Source organism: Talpa occidentalis, unplaced genomic scaffold, assembly GCF_014898055.3.
Source record: "Talpa occidentalis isolate TD23 unplaced genomic scaffold, MPIMG_talOcc4v2.1, whole genome shotgun sequence".
Lineage (NCBI taxonomy): Eukaryota > Metazoa > Chordata > Mammalia > Eulipotyphla > Talpidae > Talpa > Talpa occidentalis.
The window spans coordinates 9,985,800-10,007,925 of NW_026555331.1; the positions used below are offsets into that span (position 1 = coordinate 9,985,800).

A 22,126-nucleotide genomic window follows, 5' to 3' on the forward strand; every position below is an offset into this window, starting at 1 on the left:
CAAAGGACTTGGAGCTCTGACTGCTTGAGAAGTTCCTAATTATTGAGCAAGGCATCAATCATTCATTTCATAATTCCCACAGCCTCTTGAGCTAGGAATAGTATCCCCATTTTACATAACAGCTAATGAAAGTCTGCAAAAGAATTTGCTCCCGTTCCATACTGGGAGTTGGTGGAACTAACGTCCTTACTCAGGTCGTGCTGGCTTCAAATACTAAACACATTCTGCACAGTGTCGGCCTCCGGGGCTGATGCTGCTCCCGTTGCAGAGGAGTGACGGGCTGGGAGGGTGATGCTGTGTGTCTCCTGGACCAGGGCCCAGGTCACATCCCCAGAGATTAACATCAGGTCATTCTTGCTGTTACAGGACCCTTGGGTGGATCAAATACTTCCTCTCAGCGGTAGTTTACACTTAAACATTAATTTAATCATTAACTTCTCAATGGAGACATTGAATGGGTAGGAAGCTTCCATTTTCATTCAGTTTTCCATTTGCTCTAGAGGTAATTTTTTTTTAATATTTATTTATTTATGCATACAAGAGCTGGGGCCTTTATGCATACAGAGATGTGAGGGGTGAGAGGATCCACCAGAGACAGAGTGAGGAACAAAACAGGCAGACTGACTGAAACACACTGCTGAGGGGAGCAGTGGGCGAGAAAGGAGAGGTCTGCTGCACCATGTGGCTAGCTCCTTGGCTGGCTGGGGATCCATCTCATGCTGCAGTGGTGTTGGATTGCTTCATAGTGTGGTGCTTCATCCCTTACGCCACCAGGAAGGCCCTCTAGAGTTATTTTTTAAAAATGATTTATTGATAGATTTATACAAGCACTGGGTACAGTCAGAAGATCAGGAGGGTGAGAGAATTCACCAGAGCGAGAGCGGGGAGCAGAGCAGGCAAAAGGACCGAAGTACACTGCTGAGGGGAGCAGCGGGCGGCAGGAGAGGTGTGCGCGCCATGTGGGACCCGCACCCGTCGGCCAGGGATAGAACTGGCGCTCGAACCTGTGCTGCAGAGGCTGCGGGCAGCTTTACAACCCAGCGCTCAACCGCTGCGCCACCGGGGAGGCCCCCCTCTAGAGTTAATTTTTGACTCATCCTAAGTCCACCATTTCTCCTCTAGAGGCTGATGTGAATGGACCATTGGACTTCAAGAGCACTAGGCTCAAGGGAATGGAGATTGTCATGACTGTGGATGCTGTGGCAGAGGCGAATGTTGAGGTCGATTCTTCTCACTTGCAAAAATCCTCCCTCCAGTATAATTTTGTGGAAATCTTAGAACCGAAATTAGAAGACCTCAGAAAGAGGTGAGGCCATGGGAGAAGGAGGGGATGTGTCCGCAGAGCCCTGGGGTGTGCTCTGCTGTTGGCAAGTCCCTGGGAACTTTATAGTGAGTGAGGAAATAGCATTGAAAAAGTAAATAAGCAAAGTATTTAATTAAGGGAACAAAGACTTTGAATTTTTTTCTTTAGATAAAATATTCAGCAGTGTGCGGATACTGAATTAACTCTGTGAATGTGGTAACAGACAGATTGGACTTAACAAGGAAACTCTTAAATCTTTATATCAATTTTAGAGACAGAGACATCTAGTTAAATAGCATTTCTGTCGATACAAAGAATTATTAAATGATAAATCTAGTTCAATCTGATTTTCAAGACCATCCATGATAGAATAGCTCTCTGCTGGCAAGTCTGTCCTTCAGGCACAACTAAAAAAGAAAACCACAACCACCCAGCTGTGTATCTCACTAACCATCACCAACATGCTGATGGCCGTGTTGTCTTTCTCCCTGTTGGGTGCTTTGTTACTCCCTAACGTTGTGGAGTCGTGAGAGGTGAGGGGATGCCTGGACACAGCAGCTGCCATTCCTGGAGGATGAACAGGGAGGGAAGGTTGGAGGCTTTGGTTCCCCCTGAGTCTTGCAGGGAAGCTCCTCAGTTAGTGTGAAATAACACATTGCCTCCTGATTGAGCCTTGATCAGCCCCAGGGTCTTGTTCTGGCTCTAGCACTAGAAACTGCGGAGCATGATAGCTCTGGCCTTCGGGGAGAGCTCCCCTGAGGCTGGAGAGAAATCTGCTGCTACCAGTGTTCCCCTCAATTCTGAGCAGGGGTCTGGGAATCAGGCTCTGGGTAATACTGGAGCTTGGCTTGATGATGCGAGAGAATCAGTGGTAATGGATTCCCAGCCCAGTCCATCCTCCTCCATCCATTATAATTTCCTGCAAGTTTTGTCTTTTTTCTAATCCTCTGGTTGGTTCCCCTATAGTCCTCCTATAAGTGAAAACATCTGATATTTTTTATTTCCTTCTGACTTATTTTGCTGAGCATGATCCCTTCCAGCTCCATCTATTTTGCTGCCAATAGCATGAATTTATCTTTTTTGATTGCTGAGTAGTATTCCATTGTGTAAATATCACCATATCTTCTTGATCCAGTCATCTGTTTTTGAGCATTAGGTTGTTTCCAGATCTTCTTAGCTATTGTGAATAGTAGTACCAAGAGATCTTAAATGAGTAAAGAAAGAAATCTAGATACTTTTATTAGATTGGAGCAGGGGATGTAACAGTTTTCACTTAAAGGTATCTAAAATTATGAAGGACACTCTGAAGCTCGTAGCAGAAACTGGCAAAAGAACACGTGCTGGAAGAGAATCTGTTTTGGTCTCTCTGTGAACTGACAGTTGAGCTCAGAGCTAAAGAAAGAGAAGCAAGCAAGAGCAGAGGGAAGTGGTCTGGATGAGGGGTGTCTAGTCCCGGGGGCAGGCCACAGATGGGAGACTTCACGATTAGTGGGGAGCCAGTGGGTGACAACCTGGTTAACCTGGATGAAGGTGAAATAAAATATGGCTTGGAGGGAAGGAGATGGAAGAGGACGCAGCACCTAGAGATGCTCTAAGGGGCTTGACTGTCCCTGAAAGGGCCACGGAAGACCTGAGCGTGGATACTCAGTGGCCTCCCCCACTGACAGCCAATTAAAGATTTTGAGATGTCTACATGGCCGTTACCTGGGCACCAGTCCTGTGGGACCTTGGGTAGACTCAGGGCTGACTCTCACATCAGAATGGAAATGAAATGTGTCTCCAGGACTTCAGTCCTCTCATTCCCACCTTGCTCCAAAGCTCTGTCTTTAGTCAGGTGAGTCAGCCCACCTGCAAGGACATTACTCCATGACCCCCTCCTGCGCTGGCCACGACCATCACCAGCACCCCTGCTTCCTCGTGCCTGCTGAGGCAGCTCCACGTTCCCCCTGATGGTGCTGACGTGGCTCCCAGCATGGCGGTCACACCCTTGAGGACTGTTCTCAGCCCCAGGGCGCGGCTGCTCCAGCCTCTCTGGAGAGAGGCCCCGTGCTGGGATCTAAAACCTGGCCCTAACCAGACCGTCTAACTCGGGAACATGCAGGTGTCTCTCTATCAGGATCAGACTCTGCTGTTTCCTTTACCCTGGCAGAGTACAGAAACCTCTCCACTGCGTTCATGAGAGAGTGTTCTGCATCCTATGTAATTTTAAAGCCGTCACAATGTAAAGTCTGCATTCTCCCAGGTCTTGAAGAGGAGCCCAATCCAGAGTCATCTGAGGAGGCATTGCTTTCTCTCTGATCCTTCTCCTCCCTTATATCTCCAGGAAACTGTTGGACCCACAGCCCAGCTACATGAACCAATACCGGCGATCAGGGAAGAACCTCTATATGGTGACAAAGACGGTGGAGCTGTTCAACAGCGCTGTGCTGCGAGACATCAGCAGTAGGGGTGTTTCTGGAGGTGTCTCCTTCCCTTGGAATTTTATCAAGGTACCGGGGTGGAGGGCGGGAGCTCCATGAGCACAGCCAGCCCAGCCTCGCTCCCCGGGGCCTGAGCCCGCTCAGCCTCTGCCTCTGGGGATTAGAAGGTGCAGGTGGCTATTTCCACCCACCATGTGCAGGGCCTGACTCCCGGCCAGAGACCGCGTCCTAACAGCCTCATGCTTGGTGCTTCTCAGTGTGGTACCATTCGGTGATGACCAATAGGAAGTAGATCTAATTGTGATATGTTATATTTTATGTTTGGAGAGTGTTAGATCCTGGTGAATCTGAAGGTGGGGTTGCTCTACTGTGCACATGTTCAGTTTCATGCTGGAAGAAATGAGGCCCACCGTCTCCAAACTGCAGTGGTTGAAGTTGCTACATGTTGTGATATCCTGATTGAAAAGACTTAAGGAATGTGCTTTATATATTAAAGCACACATAATATACCTAGTGATTCACAACAACCACCTATAATACTTTGACATGATATTATTAATCCAATGATTTTTGTTTTATAATGTTATTTTGCAGAACATATGATTTTTGAGTAATTTGTGCTCACTTATCAGATTTAGAAACTAAAGCAATAAAATACCAGGTTGTGAACTACTTTCCCAAGTTCAGTGATTTTTCCCTAGAAGAGTGTGTAGAAGCTTCGCCCAGATCATTAAAAAAAAAAGTACTGATGTATCATTGATTTGCAAACTATATAAATTCCAGGAGGTCAGCTTCATATTTCAATGTGTGTATATGGCTTACAGCACCCGCCACCAAAGTTCTAGTGCCATCCCACTATCAAATTGACCTCCTCTGCCTTTTCCTCCTATCTCCTCACCCCTGCCCCAATTCTCCACAACCACCATATTTTTTTTAAATAATAAATTTTATTTTTATATTCCCCATACAATTGCAGCCCCCCCATTCTGACCCCAATCCCTCCCCTCCCGCCCCCGCCCCCCTAAAAGTGTCTCTGGTTCATAGTTTTTTGTTGATTTTGATTTTCACTTTCTTATAGTTATTCATTTTCCTGGTCCCTTATTTAAGTTTTCTAGATTCCTGCTATGAGTGAGACCATCCGGTATTTTTCTTTTTCTGTTTGGCTTATTTCGCTGAGCATGATCCCTTCCAGTGCCATCCATGTTGCTGCAAATTGCATGTGTTTATCTTTTTTGAATGCTGAGTAATATTCCATGGTGTATATGTACCACATCTTCTTGATCCAGTCATCTATTTTTGGGCATTTGGGCTGTTTCCAAAGCTTAGCTATTGTAAATAGTGCTGCTATAAACATAGGGGTGCAGGTGCTCTTTGGAATGGATGTTTCTGTGTCCTTTGGGTAAATACCTAGGAGTGGAATTGCTGGATCCTATGGAAGCTCTATGTTTAGTAGGTCCAGAAATCTCCACACAGCTCTCCATAGTGGTTGGACCAGTTTGCACTCCCACCAACAGTGCAGGAGAGTTCCTTTTTCTCCACACCCTCGCCAACATTTGTTGTTGCTAGTTTTTTTAATATGTGCCATTCTCACTGGTGTGAGATGGTATCTCATGGTAGTTTTGATTTGCATTTCCCTGATGACAAGTGATGTTGAACGTTTTTTCATATGCCTGTTGGCCATTTGCATTTCCTCTTCAGAGAAGTTTCTTTTTAGTTCTTCTGCCCATTTTTTGACAGGATTATTTTCTTTGTTGTTGTTGAGTCTCATCAGCTCTTTGCAGATTTTTGTGATCAGTCCTTTATCATTAGTGTTGGGTGCAAAAATGTTCTCCCAGTTGGTGGGATTTCTCTTTGTTTTTGTTATATAGAAGGAAGTATAGGCGAAACACTACGTGATTTGCACATCAAAGACATCTTTACAGACACATCACCCAAAGCAGTGATAGTGAAGGCAAAGATAAACAGCTGGGACTACATCAAATTAAAGAGCTTCTGCACAGCAAAAAAACCACCATATTTTTAAGAGTTGTTTTTACTGTATATTGTCATGTTTGCTTAGGTTGTTCATATTCCTCATATGAGCAAACACTATTTGGTAATTATTTTTTCCTTTCTGACTTACTTGCTTAGGGCAATCACCTTGAGTTATACCCATGTTGCAATAAAATGCAAGTTTTCATCTTTTCAGAGCTGAGCAGTATTCCTTTGAGTGTGTCTACTACAACTTCTTGATCCACTCATCCAGTGATGGGCAGTTAGGTGGTTTCTATGTCTTCATCATTATTAGTAATGCTGCTGTGAGTATAGGGGTGCACAAAAATTTTCATATTAGTGCTTTCATATTCTTTGGATAAATGCCTAGGAGTGGTATTTTGGCATCTTATTAAGGTCAAAGAGAAAGACAATGTGATAAAATCAGTAGATACTTAGCACACAGATATCTACTAGCACTTTCCTTATTTTACCTTATATCTTTAAAATTGTATAATCTAGATCTTTCAATTAAGAATGTATCCATGTGTTCAAGAGCATTTTAAGATTGATGATCAATATATGGTACCCTGTCTCAAAACAATAGATAGCCTCATTCAATATGGTAATTTTTTGGCAACATTCCTATAAGCGTAAGGTAGAAAATAATCATGGATGTTATTATCACTTTCATTTACTAAACTTTTTTTTGAGGGGAAAATGATGAAGAATTGAGATGTTCAATAGAACCAATAATATATATAATGTGAAAAATAAAAAGTTCCATTTACTTACCAACTCTAGTTATATATATCTAGATGTAACTTCTTTCAGAAATAAATGGATCTATATGGAAATAATTAACTGAAAAATACAGGGAAATCCCGAATAAAGAAAAAAATGAAATCATGTTCCTTCTATATAACTATATGTTAAAGATACCAATATTTTAGTGAAAATCAGTTTTAAATAATTTCAAACTATATACTATTTTCTTTTTCACTTTGAAGAGAGAACTGATGTACTAATCTAAATCATGAGGAACAAAAAGCATATTAAAAGAATCTAACAGTGTTTTGTAAGACCACAAGAGCCTGGGAGAATTGTCTATCAAGTAATCATAGTGGACTTCTCAGAAGAAACCCTGAACCAGAAGGAAGTGGGGTGACATAGGGCAAGTGCTGAAGGGAATAAAAAACTGCTAACCAAGCACATTATATCTAGAAAATTTTCCTTTAAAAAGAAAGAGAGGGGCCTCCCTGGTGGCACAGATGGCTGAGCACTGCACTGTGAAGCTGTCCATAGCCTCTGCATCACGGGTTCAATCCCAGCCAGTGAGAATCCCACATGGTGAAGCAGATCTCTCCTGTCTCACCTGTTGCTCCCCTCAGCAGTGTATTTCGTCAGTCTGCCTGTTCTGTTCCCCACTCTGTCTCTGGTGAATCATCTCACCCTCCTGCGCATCTGGCCTGTATCCCGTTTATTTATTTATTTATTTATTTATTTATTTATTATTATTTATAAATAAATAAGTCCTAAAAAATAAGAAAAAAGAAATAAAGAATTTTATTAAAAAGGTAAATATATAGACAGATATCGAATTCTGTAATACTGAAATATAATGTTGGTACCTACATCATCTTTATTTCTGGCATAGAACTAAATGTCAAAAGCATAAAATTTAATTATAACCATAAAACTGTTAATAGATACACAGTATAAAGACACATAAAGTTTGACATTATAAGTGGAGTGATAACTGTAAAGCAGTAACTTCTCTCCTCCCTGAAAACCACTCATTTTACAGTCTCCAGAGTGTTACCTTTTCCAGATCTCATACAGTTAAATCATAAGCACTTCCTTTTAATATTGATTTCTTTCATGCAATGAAATGTATTAAAATTCCCCCATGCCTTGATAGTTTATCTTTTTAGTGGTGAATAATATTCCAGGGTCTGGATACACCACTGTTTATCAATCCTATCTATTGTAGGACATTTTGGTTGCTTCCAAGTTTTGCCACTTATAGATAAAGCTGATTCTAGACATCCACGTGGTGGTTTTAGAGAGGCAAATTTTCAATGAATTTTTAGTAACCAATAAAGAACATGATAGATTTTATGGTGAGAGTAGTATACTTAGTTTTGTAAGGAATCGCCACACTGTCTTCCAGGGTGGATGCACCATTTTGCATTCTGACCAGCAATGAATGGGAGTTTTACCCTGACCATGGTTCACATGGAGGTTTTTGCTCTGGTAAATTGTGATCTTCTTCCCCTACTGTTTCGTCTCTCCAATTTTGAGGACATTGGGTGCTGCAGGAGGTCTTGTTGCCCCAGCCAGATAGGATACTGACAAGCAGCAAAGAGAAAGGGCCTCACACCGTGGGGCTGAAGATCTAACATTCCTTCACTTTTTGTTCTTGGTCATAAATAAGAAAAAAAAAATTTCCCAAAAAGGTACATTAGGCACTATATTATATGCATCAGTATATTGCAAATAAACGGCATGGAAAATTAGAAACTAGTTGTTAAACGATTTGGCCTACTTGACAATGGAAGACAACTTATTGAGCATGCCTGACAAGCATTACAATACAATGATTATAATGGGTCCTTCTATATTGTTTTCTCTTGAAGTTTCTTGGGAAAGTTTTTAATATGAAGCTATTTGAGTTAAGGAGTTTCTAGGTAGAAAAAGTTCTGATAGCTGAACAGCAGCTGGTCTCCAGCTGAAGGTCATGTGAATAGAATAGTCCTTTGATGCTTAGGCTTTAGCTGATAGGGATGCACTGGCGGTTATTCACTGTTTTAAATAATTGTCTAAATGAAAAAATAAGTAGCTTTAATGTTAGGTTTGGTTTATTATCTGTTAACCTTGAAAGCTGCCGTCTAGCTGAGACCTGTAGGGGCCAGTAGTCTATGGGAAACATAATATACTAATTGTTTATGCTTTACACATGATAATGTATTTCCTTATTATTATTACTAATAATGAATAAAAAAAAGACCTGCTGAGTCTCTCGGCAGAAGATACTAACACCTCACCAAGTGTCAGTGTCTCCTCGTTCTACCTCATCCCCTTCCCCTCAGCCCCTAAGTTTCAGATCTTTCGTTTTCGCCGACGCCTTCTCATCCTTTCAGGAACCCCTGACACAACATTTTGCTGGAGGCTGGTCCCCGGCAATTGGGATTCTCTGCGATGTGAACTACTCTCCGGACAGATCTCAGAACAGTTGTTGGTGACTTTCTTTCTTTAGGTTTTTGCTTGATTTTACGTGGATGATGACTTCCAGCCTCCTTTCCAGATCTTCTTGACTTTCCAAACCATGTGTATATTTGACCATGTTCCTGGGCTTCTGTCCCCAGATTAAACCAGATGTAAAGGGCCAAACAGTAAGAAAATTGGTGCTGAGTCTACAGAAGGGCATGGTGATGGCCTATAAGAAGAAGCTGCTGGTTTTTGAGGATGATGGTTGGGGTAAGTAGAGGTTGAGGGATGCACATGTTCCGAGGGGTGGGGTGTGTTTCTGCTGGAAAGAGAAATGGAGGAAAAGAGCATCAACATGAAACGTGGCTTCGCTGCCTGTCAGCACACTTTACCAAGTGTCTGGAGCACACACATCGGTCCCCCTTCAAGGATGGCCTGATGAACTGTTGTTGCAGGGAGACTGAGACGGTGTGAAGAATGAAAAACGGGTGCTCAGCATGGGGTTGTGATTGGCACTGGGCAAGGTTGCCCTTGGGCAGACCATCTCTGATCCTGCAAGGTGACTTTTTCTTAGCATCTCAACTGAGGAGCCCCAGGATCCTCCCTCTGTGGGGTTACCCACAACCCCCAAATGAAAGCCTGCAAGACATGAGCGCAATCACAGACATTGTAGACTAAAGCCACAACCATATAGGCAGGATTTTACCTGAATCTCTTCCTCCTTCATTAGCCTGAAATGATAATCCCCAACACACTCACTAGGGTTCTGACACCACATGTGTGAACCGTTTGTATCAAAGACCAAGTGTGTAAACTGGGTGACATGAAGGCTGCAAACCCACCAGCTCCCATTCCTTGGACTCTCCATTCCCTCATGTAGGTCCCGTCTTCAGGTCAGCCTGATGCAGCTGGGGGCAGATTCCTCAGAGATGAGGGGGTGCCCTCCCTCCGCCCCCCACACCCCTTTAGAGAATCCCGATTGCAGCATCTGGTCAGGGTCAGGTCCTGCTGTCAATTACCTCCTGTCAGTTACATTGCATAGAAAGATCTTGAACTGTCCAGTCTTGCAGGGTCAGTGTCTTTTGCTTCTGGGGAAAGTCCAGCCCTCCCCAGAGCAAGGCCCTCTTGAGGGCTAGAGAGGAGGTGGTGTCCCCAGTTTAGAGGAGGTCAGAGACCCCTGCAGAGGCAGCGGGAGATGATTGTGCTTCTATGGTCGTGGCGTATGACAAAGCGCCACGTCTTCAGGGAGGGCTGTGGAAGATGCTCAATCGTCAAAAATACTGTTTCTTAAGTGTGGGGAATGAGCTGAGAGAAGCTAAAGGCCCCCACAGCAGCGCTGTGGCATGGACAGTCCACAAGGGGGTCTGTGCCAGCTGCTGTTACACAGCTTCATGCTGATGAGCAAGGGAAGGAGCCTTTACCATGTGCAGGGGAGGTGGACACTGGTTCACACGATCTGATTTCATCGCTACAAGAAATCAGAGAGGAAAATAAAGTGCAGCCAGTTCAGTAATTTGCAAATATTTGTTGTGTGACTGTGGAGAACATCAGACTCTCTGGGGCCGTCTTCTCTCTAACTCGGAAATGAGACCTGCTCTGCAGAGTGGGGGGAGTTAGAGAGGAGTGTCTGGCACAGAGTGGTCTCTGCCCCCAGCCTCCTGCATCCTCCCAGGACCTGATCAGGGGCTCAGGTTCCTGCCTTCTCACAGCCCCTCACCCAAGGGCCCTCCAGTTATCCCCCCTCCCGCCAGCCACTTCCCCTCACAGCCAAGCCCGTAAAGCATCTCCACACTCTGTGTCTCCCCTCCCGGCCTCGTTGCCTCCACCCGCTGCAGTTCACCCCGGAGATCACGTCGTGGCAGGACCTGCTTGGACGCTCCTCTCCCTGGATGCTGGACACTGATCTCTGGGCTCCTCTCCTGGGCTGTCTCCATGCTGTCTCCTTCATGGGCTCCGTCCTTTGTGATCACTTACTCTTTGGTGGAGCCAAGTCTCAGGCCTCTGGACATTTCTCTGTGAAACCACCCGGGAAGCTGGCTGGGTTAGGGGAGGACAGGAGATTGGAGACTCGGGACAGAGAGACCCAGCAGAGGGGACAACCCTGCAGGAGGAGGGGAGCAGACCCTCTCCCAATAAGCAGGTCTCTGGTGGAGCGAGTGGCACCCATGGGTTTAGATCCCAAGGTCTTCTCAGCGTCAGACCTAGAAGGTCCAGAGTGAGGTCAGGGGCTCTGAGTTGTAGAAGCACCCCACCCACTGCCTCTGACCAAGGGGTGCCCAGATCCCTCTGAGAAGAGCTGGCATATTGGTCTGCAGGAGCAGGGCTGGGCTATAGATTTGGGGTGGGGAAGCCTCCAGCAGGGTAACCTGGTATCTTTTCCTTTCAGATATTGTTGATGACTTAGATGATAAGGGGCAAAGCTTTCCAGAAGAAGGTGAGTTCCCAACTACGTATGTTTCACTTGACCTTAACCCTGTGCGCCCAGAGATTATTAGGGTGCTCACCAGAGCCTCAGGGGCTCAGTCCTCTCCCCTCAGTAAACCAGCCCCTCCTGCACAGCCTGCCAGCTCCCTTGTTTTCACTAGCAAGAGCCTTGAAAACACATAAAAAACAGCTTTTTCTATTTAACAGTGAGATGTCACCTGTGTGTGTGCGAGTGTGTGTGTGTTTCTGTGACTAACTCTTGGTGAATGAGGCCTTCTTTTTTATCTTTCCAGCATATCATTCTTGTATGCCAAGAAGTAAGTGATCTTTTTTTTTAAGATTTTATTTATTTATGCATACAAGAACTGGGGTACAGGCCAGAGGTGTGGGGTTAGCTGTTTTTGTGCCAAGAGAGTGGGATCTGATCCCCCAGGACTCAACTCTGTGCAACAGAACCCCCACATGCTTGCAGTGGCCTCCTTCCCAGGGCGCTGGGATCTGGTCCCCTGGGTGATGGGCAGCAGCAGGTAGAGAGGAGAGGTGGGGAAGCAGGGGCAGAAGACCAGAAAAACCTTGTATCTTTGAACTAATTCTTGGGCTGGGAATTTAATTTCTCTTCCAGAAATGGAGTATGATCCTACTGGTCCCATCTCCCCGATAGGTGAGTGTGTGATGGGGCTGGGGGAGGAATCCTTCCTGCCACATCAGCTGTGCCCGGCAGTTGGCCCTGCCTTTGGCACCACTGCCCTGGGCCTGGCCCAGCACCCTGTCCAGGGGGCTCCTGGGGGCTGAGGGTGGGGAGGGTGGGCCTGATGGGGCAGGAAGAGGTGCTGCAGGAGGGAGGCGGGGTCGGAGGGAGCGCAAACCCTCCACAGTGTCTCAAAAGTAAATTTGAAGATGCATAAAAGACATGATGGCTTGTGATTCTTTTTCCAGGAAGCGTAGAGGAACCCTTCGGGAAAAGTGAGTGTTTATCAAGAGGGAACCTGGGCTTCTGGGTGGAAACTGACAGGCTGACACCCCTGGAGCTTCCCTGCCACTCGGACAACCAGATTCTCCTCCATGTACACATTGTCACATCCCTCATCTGTTCATCCATCCTCCCTCATCCACACTCAGTCCCGCCACCCTGATGAGGCTGTGTCGGAAACAGGCACTGATCTGGGCACAGGGACTCCGGGCTCGGCAGTGAACCCAGAGACAGAAAAGCTGCTTCTTTGGAGCTTCCACTCACATTACCTCTCACCTCAGTAGGTCTCTTTGATGGCCTGTCAGGTGCTCTGGGGAAGGTTAATTCCTTCTAGACTCAGAAGACACAGACACAAGTGTGATCTGTAGGGTGTGGTGTGTGCCCGGGTCTACTGCATGTGCTTCACATACATGACCCCCGTGATTATCACCACAGCCTCATTTATTTATTTATTTATTTATATATATTTTTAAAAGATTTATTTATTTATGCATACAGGAACTGAGGTACAGCCCAGAGGTATGCAGTTTTTTTGTTTTTGTGCCAGGAGAGTGGGATCTGATCTCCCAGGTCTGAACTCTGCACAACAGTGGCCTCCTGCCCCAGAGCACTGGGATCTGGTCCCCTGGGTGATGGGCAGCAGCAGGTAGAGAGGAGGGGGTGGGGAAGCAGGGGCAGAAGAGCAGAAAAACCTAGTATCTTTGAACTAACTCTTGGGCTGGGAATTTAATTTCTCTTCCAGAAATGGAGTATGATCCTCTTGGTCCCATCTCCCCAGTAGGTGAGTGTGTGGTGGGGCTGGGGGAGGAATCCTTCCTGCCACGATCAGCTGTGCCCGGCAGCTGTTCCTGCCTTTGCCACCACTGCCCTGGGCCTGGCCCAGCACCCTGTCCAGGGGGCTCCTGGGGGCTGAGGGTGGGGAGGGTGGGCCTGATGGGGCAGGAAGAGGTGCGGTGCTGCAGGAGGGAGGCGGGGTCGGAGGGATAGCAAACCCTCCACAGTGTGATTCTCTCTCCAGGAAGCATAGAGGAACCCTCTGGGCAAGGTGAGTGTTTACTGAGAGGGAACCTGGGCTTCTGGGTGGAAACTGACAGGCTGACACCCCTGGAGATTTCCTGCCACTCGGACAACTGAATTCTCCTCCATGCACACATTGTCCCCAGGAAGGCTTGGGGAAGTAGATGAGTGAGCCCTTCTTTTTTATCTTCCCAGAGTCGTGTAGTTCTGAGTCATCAGGTAAGTGATGGTTTTTATTTTTTAGATTTCATTTATTTATGCCTACAGGAACTGGGGTACAGCCCAGAAGTATGCAGTTAGTTGTTTTTGTTCCAGGAGAGTGGGATCTCATCTCCCAGGACTCTATCTGGTCCCCTGGGTGATGGGCAGCAGCAGGTAGAGAGGAGGGGTTGGGGAAGCAGGGGCAGAAGACCAGAAAAACCTAGTATCTTTGAACTAATTCTTGGGCTGGGAATTTAATTTCTCTTCTAGAAATGTGGTCTCCTCCTATTAGTCCCATCCCCCCAATAGGTGAGTGTGTGGTGGGGTTGGGGGTGGAATCCTTCCTGCCACAGTCAGCTGCAACTGGCAGTTGGCCCTGCCTTTGCACCACTGCCCTGGGCCTGGCCCAGCACTCTGCCCAGGGGGCTCCTGGGAGCTGAGGGTGGGGAGGGTGGGCCTGATGGGGCAGGAAGAGGTGCTGCAGGAGGGAGGCGTGGTCGGAGGGAGCACAAACCCTCCACAGTGTCTCAAAAGCAAATTTGAAGATGCATAAAAGACGTGATGGTTTGTGTTTCTCTTTCCAGGAAGCATAGAGCAACCCTTTGGGCAAAGTGAGTGTTTATCAAGAGGGAACCTGGGCTTCTGGGTGGAAACTGACAGGCTGACACCCCTGGAGCTTCCCTGACACTCGGACAACCGGATTCTCCTCCATGCACACATTGTCACATCCCTCCTCTGTTCATCCATCCTCCCTCATCCACACTCAGTCCCGCCACCCTGTTGAGACTGTGTCGGAAACAGGCACTGATCTGGGCACCAGGGTCTTGTGGGTTGGGACCCTCAGGTGCTCTGGGAGAGGTTAATTCCTTCTGGACTCAGAAGACACAGACACAGTGTGATCTGTAGGGTGAGGTGTGTGCCTGGTACTGCTGCATGTGCCTCACATACTTAATACCCCGGTGATTGTCACCACAGCCTCATTTTATTTATTCATTTTATTTTAAATTTTTTAAAGATTTATTTATTTATGCATACAGAACTGGGGTAAAGGCAGAGGTGTGTGTGTGGGGGGGTGTGAGAGGATTCACCAGAGACAGAGTGGGGAGCAGAACAGCGGATCTACTGAAATACACTGCTGAGGGGAGTAGCGGGTGAGTCAGGTGAGGTCTGCTTCACCATGTGGGTAGCTCCCTGGCCTGCCAGGGATGGAACTCATGCTGCAGAGGCTGTGGACAGCTTCACAGTGCTGTGTTACCCCCTTGCACCACCAGGGAGTAGCCACAGCCTTATTTTAGATGTGGAAACTGACTCCAGATCAGGGAAGTCTCTCATCTCTACATCCCAAGGCTGAAATCCTCATTATTCCAGAAAGATCCCATAAAGGGGTCTCTGCACACTTCTTTTGTATCCCAAGACACCTTTAAGATTCTCCATCTCTGCTCCCAGTGTCTGCCCCCTCATTTCAGCCGTTTCTTCATCTTTCTAGCCTAGTTTGACACCTCCACCCATGGAGCTCAAACACATCACGCACAGAGATGCTCTTTGTTAGCAGCTTGAAAACAGATGAGTTTTGCTCACATCAATGGGGACAGGATTATCCCAGGAATGTTCTAACCTAAGAGTTATTTCCATGTCCTGGATGACAGATTTTGAGTGCATGAAAGAAGAGATTTCCAGCAGAGTGGAGATGGTGGATTTGCTGTCAAGGAACATTCAGGGCGTCATATTTGTTAATATCCAGGCTATGCTGGGGGACCGACGGGCTCTGGAGGCCCTCATGGACAAGGTGAGGGGGCCCCACAGCTGTCTGGGGCTGATCAAACCTGCAAATGGTGTATGTTCAGGAGATATGGCTGCCCAGATGCATGGGGAAGGAGACTGGATTAATAGTAGGGGAATGAGAGGGCCAGGGTTATGCTGCCCACATAGTGCAGGTTCTCGGTATCCCTTGGGGGTAGAGAAAGACGTTAACCCAACTTTTGGTTAATAACTTATAGATCATAACTTATAGGCAAAATTATATGACAATATTGTCATCATCATCATCGTTACCTTTGCGTTTTGCAGCTTGACCAGGAGAAGCCCGTGGGTCATTTGAATGGCCCTGGTGGCACCATCCTGGATGAGCTGGGAAGAATCCCAGAAGATCCACATGATGACGCAGTGGAACTCATCCTTTACCTGCTTGAAGCCATAATGGGTGAGAGAGATTTAAGGGGTTATGGGAGAGCCTCAGGGTTGGTGCCCAGAACCCCATAAAGGACTTTGTTAGCTGCCCCCTCTCCAAAGCACTTTGATGAATATGGTTTTCATCCTCACAGTGGTCCCCATTCAGAGGGGCCCATGAGGTAAACTAGTCATGTAACATGAAACTTGAACCTAGACAGACCAGCCCAAGTTCATCCCCCTTCTCATTGGTGTGGGGGGTTCAGCCTCCAGCCTCAGCATCCCACCCTCTGGACTATGTGCTCTAGCACCTTGGAGACCATCCCCAAAGCAGAAGGAAGACTCAGAGGACAGGAACTTGCACTAATAAAAACTTAGTAGGTTTTATACTTCTGCCTGGAGTTCTGCTTCTGGTTTTTTTTTCTTTAAATATATTCTTAAAAGATTTTATTTATTTATGCACACAAGAGCTTGGGTGCAGGCCAGATATGGGGAGGGGGCAGAGAAGATTCACCAGAGACAGAGTGGGGAGCAGAACAGGTGGATTGACTGAAATACACTGTTGAGGGGTATAGCGGGAGAGACAGGAGAGGTCTGCTCTGCCACGTGTGTCAGCTCCCTGGCTGGGGATGGAACTTGTGCCATGGTGGTGATAACCCTGAGACTTAACTCCTAGGCCACCAGGGGGCCCCCCCATTGGGTTTCCTAGGTCACCCGGTTGTGGGGTATTTGACTCCTCACTCTTTTCCCAAACACCCTCTGTCCCCAGTGCTGAGTGACACCCAACATGCTCTGCTGGCCCAGTCCATGGAGAAGAGGATCCTGCTCCATCAGCGGGAGCTGGTGAGAAATCCCCAGGGCCAGCATCCAGGGGGGAGGCGGCGGGAGAAGGAGAGAAGAGAGACTCTAGGAAAGAGAGATGATGCAGTTTCTGCTGGGAGGGGAGACCCCATCCCAGTGTGGCCCCTGGGAAATCCTGCTCATGTCCTTCTGGAGAGCAGTCAGAGTGGGTGTGCGGGTCTCAGTCTCCATGGTAACCACTGCAGAGGCCCTCAGAGTTCTAAAATAGTCGAACAGGAATAGAGGTTTAGGAGCTCAGGGCTCTGAGGAATAACCCCGCCTGACTTACATAGTTCCCAATGAAATTGCTCTTTCTCTCTGCATGTATGTATGTATGAGTCCATAGGGGTGTATAGAATTATACATACACATTCACACACTGCACACATGTACACACGCACCTACAATTCCTAATACCTTTGTTGTGTTAGTATGTTAGTCTCACCAGTTAGCAACCCAGGAACCAATGATCAGTAATTTCCTGTAACATGTATGCAAGATCACACTGAGCACAAGAAGGGACCAGAATGGAGTCCTGTCCCTATAACTAGAACTTTCTTTCCTCCGTCACCCTGTGTCACTCTTCACTGTTGGGACAGAAGTTTTCCTCTTCTCTACTCAAAGACTGACCCGTGGACTCTTACACCATTACTTCTAGGTACGGAGCATCCTGGAGCCCAATTTCAAGTACCCCTGGTGGATTCCCTTCACCCTGGACTCCCAACTCCTTGCCCTCCTGCAAGATGAGGGTGTGGCCATCACCTATGGGCTGCTGCAGGAGTGTGGGCTGAGGATGGAGCTGAATAACCCCAGGTCCACCTGGGATCTGGAAGCCAAGGAGCCCCTGTCTGCCCTGTATGCGGCCCTGTGTCTGCTGCAGCAGCTGACAAAGGCCTGAGTACCTCTGGGTTGCAGCGAGTCCAGGGAGGTCAGCCTCACCCACCTGTGAGGTGGTGTCCTTGTGGGCTCTGGCTCTGGTGGATTCTCTCATCATCCCCCGTGCTTCTGACTGTACCCAGTCCTTGTATAAATAAATAAATAAAATCTTTAAAAAAAAGTAAATATACATGTAAAGGAATGAGATGAGTGTATGTTATGAGTGTACATGCACACGGGTATCATGTATATATGTTCATGTCTATGAATATATGTAAACATATATAAAGATACAGATACACTCCTTCTATGACTGTATCTATGCATGTACATGCATCAACACAGAGCCTCACCTAAGTGAATATGTTCTGGATTCTCTTTTCCATCCTCTCTGTATAGCACCTGCTTTTCTTCATTTAGGGTCTTCCATATGTCTGTTTCATCTTGTCCCATGTCTACACCTTTGCTTTTTCATCGTCTCTCTGAGTCATCACAGGTCTTGTTCAGCTCTCAGTGATCATTACTCAGTTTAGAGATTGGGATGTTTGATCTTCATCTTGTTTCCTCAGCTTTGCAATCTCCCTTCGCATGTAATTCTATTAGTTCATCTTCCCATCGTTGAAGCGCTGCAATGGGAAGTAATATCTCATAAAATTATTCTTGTCCACAAAACAATGATGATGTACCATGTTTTTGTCACATCATGTTGTGCTGTGTGATCTATTCAAAGTGGATATTTCACTCTCTCCACTTTCCTCTAGTGTGTCTGCACGGAATCTCCAACATCTTTTTTTTTTCATTTTCCATATTACTCATTACCAACATGGGCGCTCTGTCAAAACACTGTATATGAGTAAAGACAGTGGTTGGAGTAGGTGAGTTTGCTTTTTTTCCCCCTCGCACATCACTTTTACTGAGCCCTGTTTTTCTTCCTCTGAAAACTCTGTTGTGAATATTACGTCTTCTGAGCATAAGGTCATAGTATTAGGAGGGTGAAGGGCTAACCTGGGCTCTGAGCCTATTGGTTGGTTGATCCGGACTCCATCCCATCTCATGATTTTTCTAAAATCTTGGACTTTATGTATGGATTCTCTCCCTTCATCCATCTAGGGCCATTGTCCTTACACAAATGACTTCTGATACCATCTCCCTGCACACCCGGACCTTTTGTCCAATACTGTGATGATTAGATTGTGGAACCTTAGACCTCTGTGAATTGAGGTCAGGCTGTAACTGGATCACCTCCATTTGTAACAGAAACCTCTAGAGGAAATATTGGGACTCAATGAACTAAACTTTACGCAATCTTTGTTCTCTTTCCCCTCTAATACCTCCTTGTGATTATGCTTCAACTTGCAAGGAATATATTGCTTTTCAACGGCATTTCCTGGACCTCATAAAGCTGATTGTGTTACGCCTCTAAGAAAAACCTCTTTGCTCCTTGGAGGTTGTGAGAATATCAAAAGCAAATAACTCCTGACTGTTGCCTGATCTTGACCCTGAGGAGAAACTCCCTGCTGAGAGTGCCAAACCCCAATCCCTATGATGACTGGACCGCCCAGCCCAATCTCGGACTTGGAAATGTGCATCTCCCCGCTTCACATCCTGCACCCCCTCCCTCCCAGCCCCCCTTATATAATCACAGCCTCTTGGCACTGGGGGAGCTGGGTGTCAGGTTCCCAATCCCACTGAGTGCCTTGGTGGCCGCCTTGAATCAGCTCCTCTGTGAAAAGACAAATCGTGGCTCTGAGCTTGGATTTCTGGGTGATGAGCCACTGACTGTTTTCCTTGTTCACAGGCTTCATGACTCCCCCACACTAGTGGGAGTGGAGCTGACTGTTTTGGGATCTTCCTTGTTGGGGACATTAATTCTACATGGGCTCCAAGTAGCCAGCCCAGGCTCCCTCAGGCAGCATTAGCTCCCGTCCTGGCCTCCCCGTTACCTGCTTCAGGTCCCTCATCTCCTGATCACCACTACCAGACCCCCCTGCTGAGACTCGGGCCTTGTCTCCCCCTCCTTCCCAGGTCCACAGAATTCCCATGGGTATCGCAAGTCTTTCCTAGAAGCAACCTCTGCTGACTCCACAGAGAGTCAAGTCTCGTTCAATCCACTCCATTAACAGGGAGTAGTTGCAGGTGGACCCCACCTTGACCCGGTGATGCACTGAGGGCACTACAGGTTGTGTGTGTGTGTGTGTGTGTGTGTGTGTGTGTGTGTGTGTGTGTGTCCCCATGCGCGTGCGCACAGCCTCTTTGAGAGGCTGCATCCTAAATGCCCCAGGTTGGTCTCCAGCTGAGACATCACGGAAGGGAGAGCCCAAGGACTCTGAGCTGGCTTTCCAGGGCTCTCTATTCCACCGGGTACGCAGTCACAGATTCTCCCAAGAGGAGTCCATACCCACAGTGTGGGTGTTGAGGTAACCATGCATTTTGAAGCTAGTGAGAGACAAATGTAGATAAAGCCTGCATTATGTCACAAGGCTTCTATAGGGTAAGGAAAAATGTCAGGTTTTTCTGCCCTCCCGCCATCAGGATAGATGATGGATCTTGCGGTCCTGAATGCATGCCTGATGGCGGGCACCTGGAGTAGGGTGAGGACATAGGTAGATGGGATTCACCTGGGCTGAGACTGTGCTTTTAAGGGCGGTGTCACGGGGATGCCACCAGAGGCCGAAGAGAAGCCAAGAGAGAAGCAAAGAAGCAGAAGCAGAGAACACCACAGAGCCCAGAGAGAGTGCGGATTTGCTGGGGCTGGGCGGACTGCCAGCCTCCCGGCCCCCCAGCACTTCTGCCTGCCATGTACCTGCTAAATCCCAATAAAGGACTTGCAAAAAGCCACTGAGGACTCTGATTCCTCATTTACCTGGTCTGCTGGATCCTAGAAAACCTGCACTGTGTCCATTCCTGACTGTACAATTGGCGTAAGTCGGCAAGATGACCCATGCAGACGGGTATGGAGCCCTCCGAAGACCTGGAGGGACTAAGGAGTAACAAACTGTTTCCCTGTGACGACACTGGAGGCGTCATGGTGGCACAGGAGATGGACGAGGTCCAGGAGCTGCAGGATGAGACCTCGTGTGGAGGAGTTGCCCGAGAGGACCAGCCAATGACCCCTGAGGCAGCAAGAATCACCGGCGAAGAGAGGACCATGATTCGGAGCTCGCCAGTGCTGATGCAGGGAGAGGCCAACGAACTTGGCCTGATGAACTTGGACTGATGATCCCGCCAGAAGGTGGAGGACCTTGGCAGGTTATGTTTTTTTTTATTTTGAGAATCTAGGGGTGGCCAGGGGGCCCTGATGGCCAAAAGCAGCCTGTGCATGCCCAGCAGCCAGGTGGAGGAGAAAAGCCAACTGAGAAGGCAAAAGCTGGTGCTGATGCTAAGTTGGGAAGCCCCAAGCAGCTGTTAAGCAGCTTGGGTATGCTGAAGACCTGTGAGTCTCGTAAAATCACCTGGGGGGGATGCCCTGCTCATTCTTGAGTGAGGGTGAGGAGCTGAGGAGCCCGTCCTTGGGGGACGGGTGGGGAACGTGGCTTGGGGTGGAGCCCAGGTCGAATGCAGAGTTTGGATCCCGACCCATGTGCTTGTGCAGTGGGTTGACTTGAGTGCAGGGGTCTGCGAGTCGCATGGGTGGCTGTGAAGGCCGAGTGTTGGAGTGACTGCAGACAGAAACCCTGAGGGTTGGCGATTACCCCCAACAGAATAGAATCGCCAGTCCCAGAGCGAGTGCATCCTGGGGGTGGATGCTGTGTGTGGCTTGTAGCCGAGACGACAGCCAGAGAAGGCCAGGAAGCCCGACGGCTCCTGGTGTGTTACAGTAGATGCCGTGAGTGGTTCCCCTCCCTCGTATGAGCAGTGCCTTCGGCAGCAGATGTGGTGGCTCATCTGCTGGTACCAATAATTGTCTTTTGCGCTAGGTTGGGGCCCTGCCTGGATTTATTTGTGTTCTGTTGTATTTTGTTATATTGTGATGTATTTGCTTTTGTGGGCCATGGCTGCATTGTTTATGTTTGCTAAGAAATTGTATATATAAAGACTATATGGCAGAATACCCTGAGGGGGTGGACTGTAGGGTAAGGAAAAATGTCAGGCTTTTCTGCCCTCCCGCCATCAGGATAGATGACGGATCTTGCGGTCCTGAATGCATGCCTGATGGCGGGCACCTGGAGTAGGGTGTGGGCATAGGTAGATGGGATTCACCTGGGCTGAGACTGTGCTTTTAAGGGCGGTGTCATGGGGACGCCAGCAGAGGCCGAAGAGAAGCCAAGACAGAAGCAAAGAAGCAGAAGCAGAGAGCCCGGAGAGAGTGCGGATTTGCTGGGGGCTGGGAGGACTGCCAGCCTCCCGGCCCCCCAGCACTCCTGCCTGCCATGTACCCGCTAAATCACAATAAAAGACCTGCAAAAATCCACTGAGGACTCTGATTCCTCATTTACCTGGTCTGCTGGATCCTAGAAAACCTGCACTGTGTCCATTCCTGCCTCTACAGCATCGCATCTGCAGTTTTGGTTGAGGCTGTGCCGATATCTCATGGGCTCCTTTGTGGCACTGCGGGGTAACCTGGGGAGGGCTCTGCAGCCCTGCAGGGGAGCTGCTAAGAGGGGTGGCTTTGGAAGAAACAAAGGCTGATGGAATTAGGGACATGCTTTATCCAATGCTGAGGCCCAACCCTGCCCCCATTGGCCACCCTTTTTTCACCCCCTCTCCTGTCTCCCTGTGCCAATATTC

At 47.6% G+C, this 22,126-nt stretch overlaps 1 protein-coding gene across 1 annotated transcript in view; it reads left to right on the forward strand.

Moving 5' to 3' along the window:
• Positions 1-17,572, forward strand: part of LOC119237888 (gasdermin-C-like) — a 38,998-nt gene extending 21,426 nt beyond the window's left edge. The window contains exons 3-18 of the mRNA XM_037501734.2: positions 1,123-1,306; positions 3,627-3,792; positions 9,063-9,174; positions 11,291-11,338; positions 11,622-11,645; positions 11,951-11,989; positions 12,265-12,291; positions 13,041-13,079; positions 13,317-13,343; positions 13,511-13,534; positions 13,787-13,825; positions 14,101-14,127; positions 15,163-15,302; positions 15,584-15,716; positions 16,452-16,525; positions 17,181-17,572. Coding sequence (XP_037357631.1) covers positions 1,123-1,306; positions 3,627-3,792; positions 9,063-9,174; positions 11,291-11,338; positions 11,622-11,645; positions 11,951-11,989; positions 12,265-12,291; positions 13,041-13,079; positions 13,317-13,343; positions 13,511-13,534; positions 13,787-13,825; positions 14,101-14,127; positions 15,163-15,302; positions 15,584-15,716; positions 16,452-16,525; positions 17,181-17,420 — 1,343 coding nt within the window. The 3' untranslated portion in view covers positions 17,421-17,572. The remainder of the gene's footprint in view (positions 1-1,122; positions 1,307-3,626; positions 3,793-9,062; positions 9,175-11,290; positions 11,339-11,621; positions 11,646-11,950; positions 11,990-12,264; positions 12,292-13,040; positions 13,080-13,316; positions 13,344-13,510; positions 13,535-13,786; positions 13,826-14,100; positions 14,128-15,162; positions 15,303-15,583; positions 15,717-16,451; positions 16,526-17,180) is intronic.
• Positions 17,573-22,126: the final 4,554 nt, after the last annotated feature.